Source organism: Dryas octopetala, chromosome 2, assembly GCF_963921425.1.
Source record: "Dryas octopetala chromosome 2, drDryOcto1.1, whole genome shotgun sequence".
NCBI lineage: Eukaryota > Viridiplantae > Streptophyta > Magnoliopsida > Rosales > Rosaceae > Dryas > Dryas octopetala.
In genome coordinates, this window is record NC_141367.1 from 3,167,105 (window position 1) to 3,180,598 (window position 13,494).

A 13,494-nucleotide genomic window follows, 5' to 3' on the forward strand; every position below is an offset into this window, starting at 1 on the left:
ATGTCCAGCAGTTGTAGTTGTTTTGTCTCCCTCCCATGGTCTCTACATGGAGTTGATTAGGTAGTCTTTGATTCCTTTTGCCCATTTGTAGTCTCTAATTCTATTCAAGTTTTCACATCATTGTATCAATGTCCATGAAGCTGCGCTGAACTTGAATTCCCAAAGAAACTCATACATATGAGGTGGAGACATGTAAGTATTGCATAATCTCTTGCCTCATCTTTTGTATTTTCATCAATTGTGTGCTCCATAGATCTCTATATTTGTCTTCATTACTCTGTCACAAGATAGGAAGTACTTTTCAACAAATTTGGAGTTATGCCTTCTTGCACCTTTTGTGTTGGGTATTTCATTTCTCTATTTTCCTATGGATGGGATTCCTAGGATATTTGCCACAACTTTTGTTTTAATTGTTGTAGTCTTTCTCTCCCACAAGTCCATCCATGCAAGCCTTTATCATATTCCAAAAAGGGGTTTTCTTTAACTGTTCTTAGACATCATTTATTTCTCTAATTTTTTCCATGTGTCTGCTCATAGGGCTCACCAAAAAGCCCAAGGCCCGAAGCCCACCCGAAGCCCGCCCGGCCCATTAGGCTCGAAGCCCGATTTGGCCCAAAATTTGGGCCGGCCCAGCCCGGTCTGAAAGTCTCTTGGCTTGGGCTTGGGTCATCCCCTTGAAGACCATGGGCCGCCTGAAGCCCGGCCTGTTTAGGCCTGGCCAAAGCCCAATTTGGGAATTATAACATATTTAATAGGTTTTTCGTTTGTTTACTCTAATAAATTATTAATATGCTTATTAAGTTATTATAGAATATTATAATGTTAGTAAATAGTAATAGTGTAAACTATGTAATACCATAAATAATAAAGTAATAAACTTTTAAAATTATATAAAACATTACAACTATAATAAAACATAAATGTATATGTGTATATACAACTTTTTTAATACAACTATAATTAAAGTTATTAAACCACGATCGTCAATTCATTAATTCAACGATCTGAACCGTTCATTTTCTATTTTCATAGTCAAAGATCATCCTTACAAAAAATCGGCTAAATCTGAATTCATCTATCCATTCGATAGTCATTAGAAAAACCACGATCGTTCATTAATTTGACTACCATTACGTCACTTTTACATCTTCAATTAAGCTAATTTTTTGCAAAAATTCTCTTTGAGTGAGGAACTAAAACTTGAACGGTTCGGATCGTGGAAAACACGATCGATATGTGAGCTTTTACATATAAATACACTTGAAGAGTATAATTCTAATAACTTTCCCGTTGAAATCTTGTTATTTCCATAATTATGAAGACCACAACGTGATTTCAACAATCTGACACGTTCATTTTCTATGTTCATAGTCAAAGATCATCCGTACAAAAAATCAGCTAAATCGAAATTCATCTACCCATTCGATCATCATTAGAAAAATCACGATCATTCATTAATTTGACCACTATTATGTCACTTTTACATCTCCGATTGAGCTAATTTTTTGCACAAATTATCTTTGAGTGAGGAACTAAAATTTGAACGGTTCGGATCGTTAACAACACAATTGAATCGTTTTTTTATAAAAATATGTAATAAAATATATAATAAAACATATGTACATTTATGTTTTATTATAGTTGTAATGTTGTATATAATTTTAAAAGTTTATTATTTATGGTATTACACTATTACTAACATAATAGTATTATATAATAACTTAATAAGCATATTAATAATTTATTGAAGTAAACAAACGAAAGAGCTATTAAATATATTATGATTCACAAACTTGACAAATAAACTAGTCAGCTTAGTTGGTTGAGAGTTAAAGCTTGTTATGTGAGGTTTCATGTTCAAATCACAACATAGCTAAAATCCTATATTTTTTGTTTTGAAGATATATATGTGTCTAAATAGGCTTTGGGCCCATTTTGGGCCGCTCATTCGGGCCTAGCCCTGCCTGGCCCTCCAAGCCCGCAAGTCAAAGCCCGATGGGCGAGTCTTGGGCTTGTGTATTAAAGCCCAAGCCCGGCCCGACCCGAAAGCCCTATTGGGCTTCTATAATTCAAACCCGAGCCCGGCCCGAACCCGAAAAATTTGCTCGGCCTGGCCCATTGTCAACCTATATCTACTCATTAGTTTTTGAAACGTAGTCAGGTTTGATATGTACTGGACATAATCTGGATTTTGGCTTCTTGGTACTTTTTGTGGCTTTTTGTTTTGCTTCTTTTTGGTTTTTGTTTCTTTTTTGTTTTTTTTTTTGCTCTCTTCGTTTTGTTCTGGCCTCTTCTTTGCATATTTCTTTGTTTGACTTGGAGGTTGTTGGGCCTGAGATTCTTCCTCTTGACTTTGGTTATTTTTCTTGAGTTTCTGTAGTCTTGGTAATGACCTTGTTCCCTCCCTTTGTATAGGTACTTTTTTTCTTACTCCAATTTTGAACTTTCATTTTGTTGGACTCTCATTTGATTTTATCATCTGCATAGGAATAGTTCAAATTTCAAGACACTAAACATAAGCATAGTTTATATTGAAATTGTAAGAAAAAAAGGAAAAAACCAAATTTTCTGTTACATTGAACTGTAAGTTACCTAAAGAAAATGTAAATTATCCTTTAGAGTTAAATGCACCATTGGTCTACTTACTCTCACATTTTTCCTAAATGGTCCACGATCTGTTTTTGTACCAAATTGGGCCATTTTCTTTTTGACATTTACTTACTTGGTCCATTCCATCAATTCTGTTATAAATTCTGTTAAAATAAAGGACAAAATTGTCCTTTCATATTCAATAAATTTTTAATTTTATTTCTAAAAAAATTAATTATAAAACCCAATAATTTAATTTAAAAAACAAAAAAACAAAGAAACCAAGCCCATCGTAAATCGCCAGCCACCCTTCTTCCCTCCCTCAACCTCATTTTCTCATCTCCAATGGCGGAAGCAAAAGCTCCCAGTGTCATCGCCCGAGGCACCCAGCTTCGTCGACCGAGGCTCCAATGGCGAAAGCAGAGGCAGATCGAGATGGGGTGAAGTCGACGCTCGGCAAAAGGGGCAGATCGAAAATGGATTTGGCTGCAAATGAAGAAGACGAAGCTGGATTTGCACATCCAGAGAGAGGAAAGAATAGTGAGAGGGGAAAAGAGAGGGAGAGAGAAAGAGAGAAATAGGAGAGGGGAAAATGATCAAACAAGAAATGGCTATGGGTGTGATCAAACAAGAAGAATTTGGGTTTATTGCAAATGCATTTTGGGTTTATGCAACTTTTGTTTACTGGAATTAAATGGATTTTGGGTTTACTGCATAATTTTGGATTTTTTGTGTGAATTAATGCAAGCAAAATGTATGGGGCTATTATTTTTCTTTGTTGTGTGTATGGGTTTACACACAAAGTTGTGGCTTGTGGGGGCTGTGTATGTGTATCAGTGTATGCGAATTAATGCAAGCCAAGTTGTGAATTAATACACAAGAAGAAGAAAAAAAAGTTGGGGGGCCTGTTATTTTTCTTTGTTGATCCATCTAAGGGTGTGTGATGTTTTTTTTTTCTTTGTTTATTTGGTTTTTAAATTTAATTATTGGGTTTTTATTTTTTATTTTTTTAGTTCTAATATTTTTTAAATTAGAAATAGAATTAAAAATTTATTGAATATGAAAAGACAATTTTGTCCTTCATTTTAATAGAATTTATAACAGAATTGACAAAATGGACCAAATAAGTAAATATCAAAAAGAAAATGAACCAACTTGGTGCAAAAAAAAAAATTGTGGACCAATTTGGGAAAAATGTGAGAGTAAGTGGACCAATGGTGCATTTAACTCTATCCTTTAATATTGATAGATTATACTAAAAATTAAAACTACAGCGTGTTTAATTGAAACTGCAGATTATACTACAAATTAAAACTATAACATATTATTTTAGATTGATCATTCATGTTACTTCTGAAACTATAACATAATTGATCATATCTAAAAATGAGATTAAAAAATTTAAGAACAAGACTATTTTCCTCTTGTTTTAATCTGCATAACATGCATGTTCTTTGAACTTGTTTTTTTTTTTTTTGGAATATTAGATGGGTATCTTCGTTTTTTTGAAATTGAGTATGAGTTTTTAGAATCTTACCTCGAATCTTACGTTCTTCCTCGTGTAGATTCTGAAAGGAGTTTTGGGTTTTTTTTTTCCTAAAACTGCAACTGCAGTGTACGAAATGACAGAGATTTAAATCATAATAAAAAAGATGTCATTCTAAAATATAGAATAATGTAGTTAAGGGTTTAGGCTTGCCTTTTTGCAGATTTAGTAGAGAAGATGAACAGTTGTTTGTGGTGTTCTTGATTTTTAAATTTTCTGAAACTACAACTGCAGTGTTCGAAGTGACAGAGATCAAAATCAAAATAACAATGTTGTTATTCTAAAATATAGAATGGTGAAGTTAAGGGTTTAGACTTATCTTTCTACAGATTCAGTAGAGAAAATGAACAATTGTTGTGGTGTTTTTGATTTTTAGGTTTTCTAAAACTGCAACTGCAGTGTTCGAAGTAACAGAGATCAAAATCAAAATCAAAATCAAAATGCTGTTATTCTAAAATATAGAAGGGTGTAATTAAGAGTTTAGGCTTACCTTTTTGCAAATTTAGTAGAGAAGATGAATAGTTGTTGTGGTGTTCTTCATTTTTAGTTCTTGCAATTTTTGTGTTCAGCTAATGTGATATTGGTAAAGTAGAGAAGAACAGTTTCCATTCAGTTTTTTATTTGGAAAAGGCGGTTTTTGTAATAGGGTGAGCTTTGTATTATGTTTTGGTAAAGTTGGTGTTTAGGCTCGTGTCTTGGGCTTATAATAGGTGGACCTTGTACTTTAATTTTTTTACATGTTGCAGCTTGTGAGGACACGGCTGGTATTTTCGATTTTTGTTATGTTGATTTTCGTCAAAACAATGCGCGGGGTAGATGAGATTTTGGTGGCGTGGGGATCTAGTGGTGGTGTGGTGTCTGCAAATGAAGAATGAGTTTGTGGTACTTGGCCCCCAAAGGAAGAATGAGGCTTTAAGTGGTTTTAGTTAATAAAATTGGATGCCAATACTTGTATATTAACATACTCTTTATTTTTTGTGTATTTCTAGTTAAGAAACTTACATTTTTTGTCCTTAAGATTAATTTATCTAAAAGAAATTGCTAACGGGCTTTTCTCCAAAGCGCCTTCTTTAAAGATTCATTAAGGTATAACTACACGAGTGGCAAAAAAAAAAAAAATTATAGACTCCCTAGTTAGAGATAAAATCTTTCATAACCTCCACCCAAAATCTACCTCTCCTATAAACCCCAATCTTACATTTAATTTTGTCCTAAACCCCCTAGTCAACTAATACCCAGCAAAGTTTGACTCCTCATCTTTTAATTTTCTAGTTTTACCCTTTTTTTTTTTTTCCATTTATGGGTGCTCTCTCTCTCTCTCTCTTCCATCTGCGTGCCTCTCTCCCTTCTGCGTTCTCTCTCTCCCCACTGCTGTCGACGGCGCGTGCGCCGCCGTCTGGCGACGGTTGTCGGCGATACTGGTCCCATCACACTTGCCTTTCCTTCCTCTTCCTCTCCTTGCCCTCCACTCTCCGTGAAACATAACATCAACGTCGGATCGATCTAGGCAAACCCGAGCTCCCTCGCTGGCGATTCGTCAATTCCGACGACAACAAGGTGTCAAACCGGTTGGGTTCTTCTCGTCTCTTCCTCCTCTATCTATCCATGGCCTTTTCTTTCCCATAAAATCCACAAAAACCCAAATGCAGCCCGAAGTCCGATCGTCATCTCCGGTGGTGATTTCGAGATTCCAGCGACGTCGCAGCCGCTCTCCACTTCTAGAAGCTTCCTCTCGACGTGGTGAGTGTGATGGTGGTCTCCGATTCTCCAATTGACCACCGTGGATGGCGAATCGACGCCGAGAAAGTCTTAGACTTATCGTCACCGTTGCCGGCGATTTCGGCGGCGGATTGAAGTGGTTTCGGTCTCATTCTTCTCCCCTTGACAGTCTCTCTCTACTGGTATACAAATTTTGGTTCAATTGCATTGAATTTCAAAAGCCCTAATTTGAAAACCCTAATTTGAAATTGATTTGTGAATCTGTTTATGAAATGTATAGTTTGTGAATATGTTTTAATTGAATTTTTTATTAATCGGATAAAAATGTGGGTTTTTTAATTGATTTATAAGTAAATACAAATTTACTTCATTTATTGATTAAACAGTTTCAGTTCTTGAAACATGAGTTTTAAATGAATTTTGAATGAAATTATGGTTTTGAAATATGATTAATCAAATTTGCAGGTAGAAACAGATCGAGGCAGTGGCGACTGTCGTGTACTCGTCGCGCATGAGGTGATCGAACGATCTTGTCTAGGGTTTCAGTGTAATTGAATTCTTGAAATTCAGTTTTAGTGTAATGAAATTCAATTTCAGTGTTTGATTTTAGTTTTAGTGAAATATTGAGTTTTAGCAAAAACTTCAATTAAAAAAAAAAAACTGTTTCACCAAAATTCAGTTACAGTGATGTCAGGGTGCGTCAGCACGTGTCAGCATGCGTCAGCGCGCGTCAGAAGGATAATTTAGGATTATAAGTTATAGGAGGTTTTGAAAGAGTTTCTAGATGGGTAGAGGTTTAGGCAAATTTTTTAGGTGATTAGGGAGTTTAAAATTATGGACTAAAAAAAAAAACTGATACAACTACATTAATAAATTAATACTATGGGGACTAAGAAAAATTATTATTCTAGAAGGATTATTTATATAGCGATAGATGAATAATTTATTAGTTTATTGATAAATGAATATTTATTATTTTAAAAAGGGTATTATGTTTTTTTTTTTTTTTTTTTTTACAATGATACATGTATGACTTCAAAGATACATGTATTTTAAGGATACATGAGATTCAATTCGGTTTAGGTAGAAATTAAGAAAAGGTAAACGACTTTAGAAGTATATTTTGAGAAATAGTTGAATTGAGAAAATAAAAGTTGTTAAATAAAAAGTTATTTAATGTATATGTATTATGAATTTTTATGTTCTATTTATTTTATGTATTTCATTAATTATTAATTTATATATTTGCTGGGCCCTAAAGGATTTTAAGAAAAATTATTATTTTATGCATTTAACGAGATTATTATTTTAGTACATCGACCCGGGTTGAGATTAAAAGATTTTATTATTTAATCGAGATTATTAATTTATCGAACATTCATGTATAAAGACTTTACAGTACACGAAGCATCAGTAAAAGTAGATGCACAAAAAGCACTCGCAGGTGATCCAATCTCCCACTTGACTTGTAGGTTATAAAACCCCCAACATATTTACTCGGTGTGGACCTCATTCCCTCTTGAGAGTTTTGGCCTTAAACCCTAGCCGCTTCATTTCAGTTCTTCGTCCTCATTGTCTCTCTGAGGTAAAGCCCTTTCTAAACCCTAACCCTCTCTCAGTCATTTTCTTCCATTCAATCTCTCTCTCTTAATGTATGTATTCTATCAGTGTTCATTATTTTCATGGTTTATATAATCTGTTTTTGTTTACCTTGATTTCTCTTTTGACTGATTGTTTTTCCGGGAATATGAATATGGGTGTGGTCTGGGTTTTAGGTCTTCTTCTGTGAGTGGGATGATGATCTATAGCTTCTGTTTTGTGGGTACTTTTCTGTTATATGTCGAGGTAAATGGGAAAACATGATACTCTGAGAAATGGAAAAGGGAGCACTTTTTTTCTTTGATTTTTTGGGAATTAGATAAAAGGAGGTAGCTGTGTGAAACACTTGGGCTAAAGATTTGTTTCCATTTCTTTTTTATGGAATGACTTACTAAGATCGTGTGTCCCAAATAATCTGTGTTTGTCTGATTTTGCTTGGGATGTATGAGAAATTGGAATACTGTATTCATTTTCTCGGTGGGGTTTCATACTGAAACACGTTTGGTGGCATGAAATATTTTTCCAGATTTTCTTTTTTGTTCTTCGTAATATTTAATTTACCAAAAGAAAAATAGTTTGCCAAATTTTGGTGCTTCTGTAGAATAAAAATAGAACTGGGACATTATGATAGAATTGGTTTCTTGTTCAGGCTGGATATGCTCTGTTTTGTTTGGGAATATTTGCCGGTTATTGCAGTGTGCCTTCTTGTTAATGCATTCATTATTCTAGTTTTCCTGCTACTGGTGTTAATGTTATTAATGGAATGCCAAGGTTACCTATATATGACAAGATTGCTTAGTGTGAGATAGCTTCTTTTTTTTAGTAGTCATGTGGCTTTAGTTTAGAGCGAGTTGCATGTTATGGCAGTGAGTTTTTTGTTATTGGGAAGCGGTTTTTCACATTTTGCATGTTTGCTTGGGCACATATGTTTTCGCTTTTCTATATGTATGCATGGTAATTGTTGTGTTGCTGTTTTTGTGGTGATGGTGATGGTGTTGTTGGTGCAGGTTCTAGGAAGATCAACAGTCAACATTCCAAATGGCTTTCTGTAACAAAATTGGTAGCCTCTTGAGGCACAGCATGTCCCAGAATGGGCAAGTACCCATGGCATCTATGCTTAATTCTGCTCGATTCATGTCCTCCAAGCTTTTTGTTGGAGGTAATATTATTGTACAATGTTGGTTAAAAGACTAATTACAGATTGTTTAGATTTATTTTTGACATTTTATTTGAAATTGTGGTGTGTTAGGTCTTTCATTTGGAACTGATGATGATTCTCTTAGAGACGCATTTGCTAGCTTCGGTGATGTGACTGAGGGTAAGCTATGATGTAGTTTGTTAGTTCTTATGTGTTGGTTTGCTGAAAAGCTGAACTTCTGATCATAAAGTATAAATACTTGTAGTTTCTTCCTTGTAACTATCCTTTGTTTAGATAGAAATGGAGCATTACACTAGCAACTTTTTCCCTGTATCCATGTGCACATTTATTTCATGTTTTATAACTTGTTCTCCTCCATAATAGTGGTTGTTGATTTTTGTTTCACTCTTGAAATTAAGGCCAAGAGTCAATGGAGACTCATTTGGTGCCCAATTATTGTTTTAACTGCTTGTGATAAGCCTATAATTAGGCATCAGTCAATGATCTCCAACTGAGGCTTTCTTCTGTAGTTAATGAACAGATTCAAATCTTTAGATGGTTTAATACTTTTGGTTTACTTGAAAGGTATAAGTGAATTTATTTCCTTCTGGAGGTTGACCAACTTGGGCTTGTACTTCAATAACTTATTTTGTTTAGTAAGAAGCAGTGCCTTCCCACACTAATAAATGAAATATATATGTAAATCAAAGATCTAATATCAGTCTTATGTTTCTGTTTACTTTTCATTTCATCTCTTTAAAATATGATTATCATAAGAAACTTCCTATGGAGTGTGAGCTTAATTAGATGTTGTGTGGTCTGGTGGTGGTTGCTACTCTGTGTACTTGTATTCTTAGTTGAATTTTGGTGTGCAGCAAGGGTTATCACGGATAGGAACACTGGGAAGTCTAGGGGATTTGGATTTGTTAACTATGCAAGCGATGAAGCTGCCAGTTCAGCACTTAATGCTATGGATGGCCAGGTCAGAAACTGAATTTCATCTTTGAGTGGGCATTGGAATTGCATAAATTTTAATCATCCAGAATGCTAGGGCCCTTATAGCTATTCATGTGGAACTGATATGGCCCCTGTAGAATGGATGGTCAAATCCTTGTGTTAAACTGTTTAAAGCCTACATTTGTGAGGGATGTGGTCCCCTCTAATCGATGTTAGTCTTGTCTTGTAATGATCTTGTGACTGTGGACATACTGAATTTCAGGATTTACATGGGCGGAGCATTCGAGTCAGTTTTGCTACTGAACGAACTGGCCCTCGACCATTCAGTGGTGGTGGTGGTGGAGGTTATCGTGGGGAGGGTGGTTACAACGGACCTAGTGGCTACTAAACAGTTGCTGCACGTGCTGTCTATATGATTCTCTTATCTTTATTTCTTTGGAATCGGTCTTGTTTGGTCACTTGGATTTAGTAGCTTAATTTTGGAATTGTTGGGCCGCTGGTTCTATCTAGTTATGTAAATCAGCAGCAAACCTTTGACAGTAAAGCTTTCCATTTGCATGCTATCCAGTCAGCATTATTGCTGAATGAATGATTGTGAATGATTTTAGTAAAAGATTCAGTTCTTAGTTCTTACCATTTCTTTGTTTGGATGCTGTGGAGGGTGGTTCTAGGGGCTTTGGATTTTTCCGCAAATGAAGAATAAATTATAGGAAGTCTAGGCTCTCAAAGGAACTGAATTCCAATGATCAAAATGGTTCCAAACAATATTGGTTTATTGACGTGTACTGGGTACCGAGTGATTTTAATGAATTTTTTCTTTAGATTTTTAAAAATATAAAAAAAGAATTTATGGTTCCAAACTACTAAAAGCTACAAACCTTCACCAATAGATTTGTTCTTGTGCATGTAATTTTATCTAAAGAGTGCATGAGGCATTGCGCTGTGGCTTCTTCTAAAAAGTGCTGTGATCTACTCAATTCTTCATTAGGTCATATTCCATTGTACATATATGTTTTCAAAAACTTGTGAGTTCAAATTGTGAATAAATGGTATGGTTGAAATCCGCACAATTTGCTTAGAAGTCTCCAACTGGATCATTGTTTATAGAAGCGTTCATTTTGTAACCGCATGGCTGTAAACAATAAGGCCGAGGGTTTTGCTGACGTTGGAAAGCCCAGTGTAAACAAAATAGGCCCAACATCCGATCCAAAAAGGACAGTTCATGATGTTGGATCCCATACTATAGTTAGAACCCTACCTCCTTTCAAGTAAAGAGTAGCATTTATAGCGCTTTTTTTTTTTTTTTCGTGTGTCTAAAATATGTATTCAATCTTATGGTAACCAATGATCATTTAATATAGTAAATGACATACAATCTTCCTATTAGGGGAGGAGATCCTAAGTTCAAAATTCATGGATGACATTTATTGATAAAAGAATATATGTATTCAATCTTAAAATTTGATTGTGAATCTTATGGGTTACCCAATGTTTTAAATGAGAGAGCTAGCTAGCTGTCAAAATCACTCAATTACTAAATACTATATCTTACTAAACAATAGTGTATTTTAAGAACCCATCAAAGGATCAAAAAGTGGATGTACCACAAGATTTTTGTGTAAAGTAAACTTAACAATCAAACTAATTATCGGTCCGGTGTATTCCTCTTCATTTTGTTGGAAGATGTTCAGGCTAGTGTATAGTGTATGAATCCACATGATTGTATATAAGTGTACCTAAAAAGTAATTACTAATTGGGCAAATTACATGCAAGTACCTCAAATATACACATTTTTTCACTTGAGTATCCCAATAAAAAAAAAAAAAAAAAAAAAAGTTGCTCAGAGGTACCTCAACTACTGATTTTACACATCCAGATACCTCCGGTAACTATTCTGTCAGGGAGGCCGTTAATTGTCTACGTGGCACACTGACAAACCTTGGAAAAATGCCACGTGGACAAAAAAATCATAAAAAATGAAATAAACTTTAAAATTTGAAATAATTATTAAAAAAAAACTAAAAAAATTAAAAAACACAATAATTAAATTTAAAAAAAAAGATAAAGAAAAAATGCAGCCCTCCTTCGTCCACCTCCCACCCTTCACTCCGAGACCCACCCAGCCACCCACCCCTCCGACCCCAGCCACCCTGCCGCCAACCCCACCCACCACACTGCCGACCCACCCCCTCTCTCTCCCCACCCCTCTCCTCTCTATCTGCTTCACTCTCTCTCTCTCTCCCCGCCCCTCACTTTCTCTCTCTGCCTTGCTCTCTCTCTCTCTCTCTCTCTCTCTCTCTCCCTCTCCGACTGAGCCACCCACCTTCTCTCTCTCCCCTTCCCTCTCCTCTCTCTCTGCCTCACTTTCTTTCTCTCTCCCTAAAACCCCAGGCCCGACCCGCCTCACCTTGAGCTCCACCCTCCTCGTTCAGATTTGAGAGAGAGAGAGAGAAACAGAGTGAGAGAGAGAAATAGATGGAGCTGGTGGCCGGAGATGGGAGGGAGGTGGGTGGGTCAATGGGTTGGGTGGCCGACGCAGGGGAGGAGGAGGGAGGAGGGCTCGGGGTTGGGGTTGGGCTGGGGTTTCAGAGAGAGAGAGAGAGGAGAGGGGCGGGGAAAGAGAGGGTAGGTGGCTGGGTGGGTCGGCGAAGTGGTGGCTGGGGTCGGCGACAAGGTGGCTGGGGTAGGAGGGGTGGGTGGCTGGGTTAGGTGGGTCTCAGAGGGAGGGGTGGGAGGCGAAGGGAGGGGTGAAAGGCGGAGGGAGGGGTGCTGCAACAGTGCAACTCCATTTTTTCTTTTATTTTATTTTTTCTATTTTTTAATTTAATTATTGTGTTTTTTATTTTTTTTTTAGTTTTTTTAAATAATTATTTCATTTTTTATGATTTTTTTGTCCACGTGGCATTTTTTTAAAAGTTTGTCATGTGCCGCGTAGGCAATTAACGACCTCCTTGACGGAATAGTTGACGGAGGTACTTGGGTGTGCAAAATCAGTAGTTGAGGTACCTTTGAGCAATTTTTTTTTATTAGGGTACTCAAGTGAACAAGGGTGTATATTTGAGGTACCTGCGTGTAATTTGCCCTTACTAATTCAACTTGATAAGTGATGTAGTCTTATACAATCTCTCACTCTCTCTTTATTTCTGTCTTCTTTTTTTTTTGAATTTTAACTCCATGCTCCAGATAAATTAATAAAAAGAAAAAAAAAAAAAAAAGCAAACCTAACATTAGTGTTACAAACTTACGAGTAAACTTAACAAACCTAATATTACTAACAATTTGTTTGGTCCATTGAACCTGGGAGGCCACTATACTGTTAAGTGTATAGTGCCTATATAAGTGTAAGTTGTGTAACCACTGTATTACTCATTAAGGTCAATACAATTAATGTAGCCCCTCTCTCTCTCTCTCTCTCTCTCTCTCTCTCTCTCTCTTAATTCATCTTCTTCTTCATCATAGTGATTAATTTGCTGTTGAGAATGCTGTTTACATATACCATCACGAGTGGGAATTGGGTCGATATGGAGGCTATGTGGCTAGCCATGATGGCGGTTGGTGATGGTATGCTAGGCTCTTTGGGATGCCTCAAATTGCATCATGATATTTCTCAATGCCTACACTGCAATATATGTCTCAAGATTGGTTAGGAAATGTCTCATAGTGATAGTGTAGACCAGGATAGTAATGTATAAGAGTGATAAGTTTGGTTTAAAAATAAAAGTATATTAAGTGTTTAGCACAAAAATATGTGAGCTAATTCAAACACGACACGATTCATAAACGAGTTTAAATTAGTGTTGTATTGTTTTACATGATTCATCAAATAAATCTGAATAGGGTTGATTATTATTGACATTAACAAGAAATGACATGATGCGCACACAACCATTTAACACAAATTGTTACTCTTGATTATCAATTACTCTCCCAAAACCCTATTTAAAA

At 35.8% G+C, this 13,494-nt stretch overlaps 1 protein-coding gene across 1 annotated transcript; it reads left to right on the forward strand.

Moving 5' to 3' along the window:
• Positions 1-7,303: 7,303 nt before the first annotated feature.
• Positions 7,304-10,179, forward strand: GRP4 (glycine-rich RNA-binding protein 4). Its single transcript, XM_086232553.1, has 5 exons — positions 7,304-7,439; positions 8,461-8,612; positions 8,703-8,771; positions 9,467-9,573; positions 9,811-10,179. Exons 2-5 carry the CDS (start codon positions 8,492-8,494, stop codon positions 9,934-9,936), a joined length of 423 nt encoding a protein of 140 aa, XP_086088679.1. The 5' UTR covers positions 7,304-7,439; positions 8,461-8,491; the 3' UTR covers positions 9,937-10,179.
• Positions 10,180-13,494: the final 3,315 nt, after the last annotated feature.

Excerpts from the sequence above, each read along its gene's own strand:
- GRP4 (XM_086232553.1), top strand. The coding sequence starts at position 8,492 with ATGGCTTTCTGTAACAAAATTGGTAGCCTCTTGAGGCACAGCATGTCC. Across the intron at positions 8,613-8,702 it reads CTCCAAGCTTTTTGTTGGAG|GTCTTTCATTTGGAACTGAT; the intron begins GTAATATTATTG and ends GTGGTGTGTTAG. Across the intron at positions 9,574-9,810 it reads TTAATGCTATGGATGGCCAG|GATTTACATGGGCGGAGCAT; the intron begins GTCAGAAACTGA and ends ACTGAATTTCAG.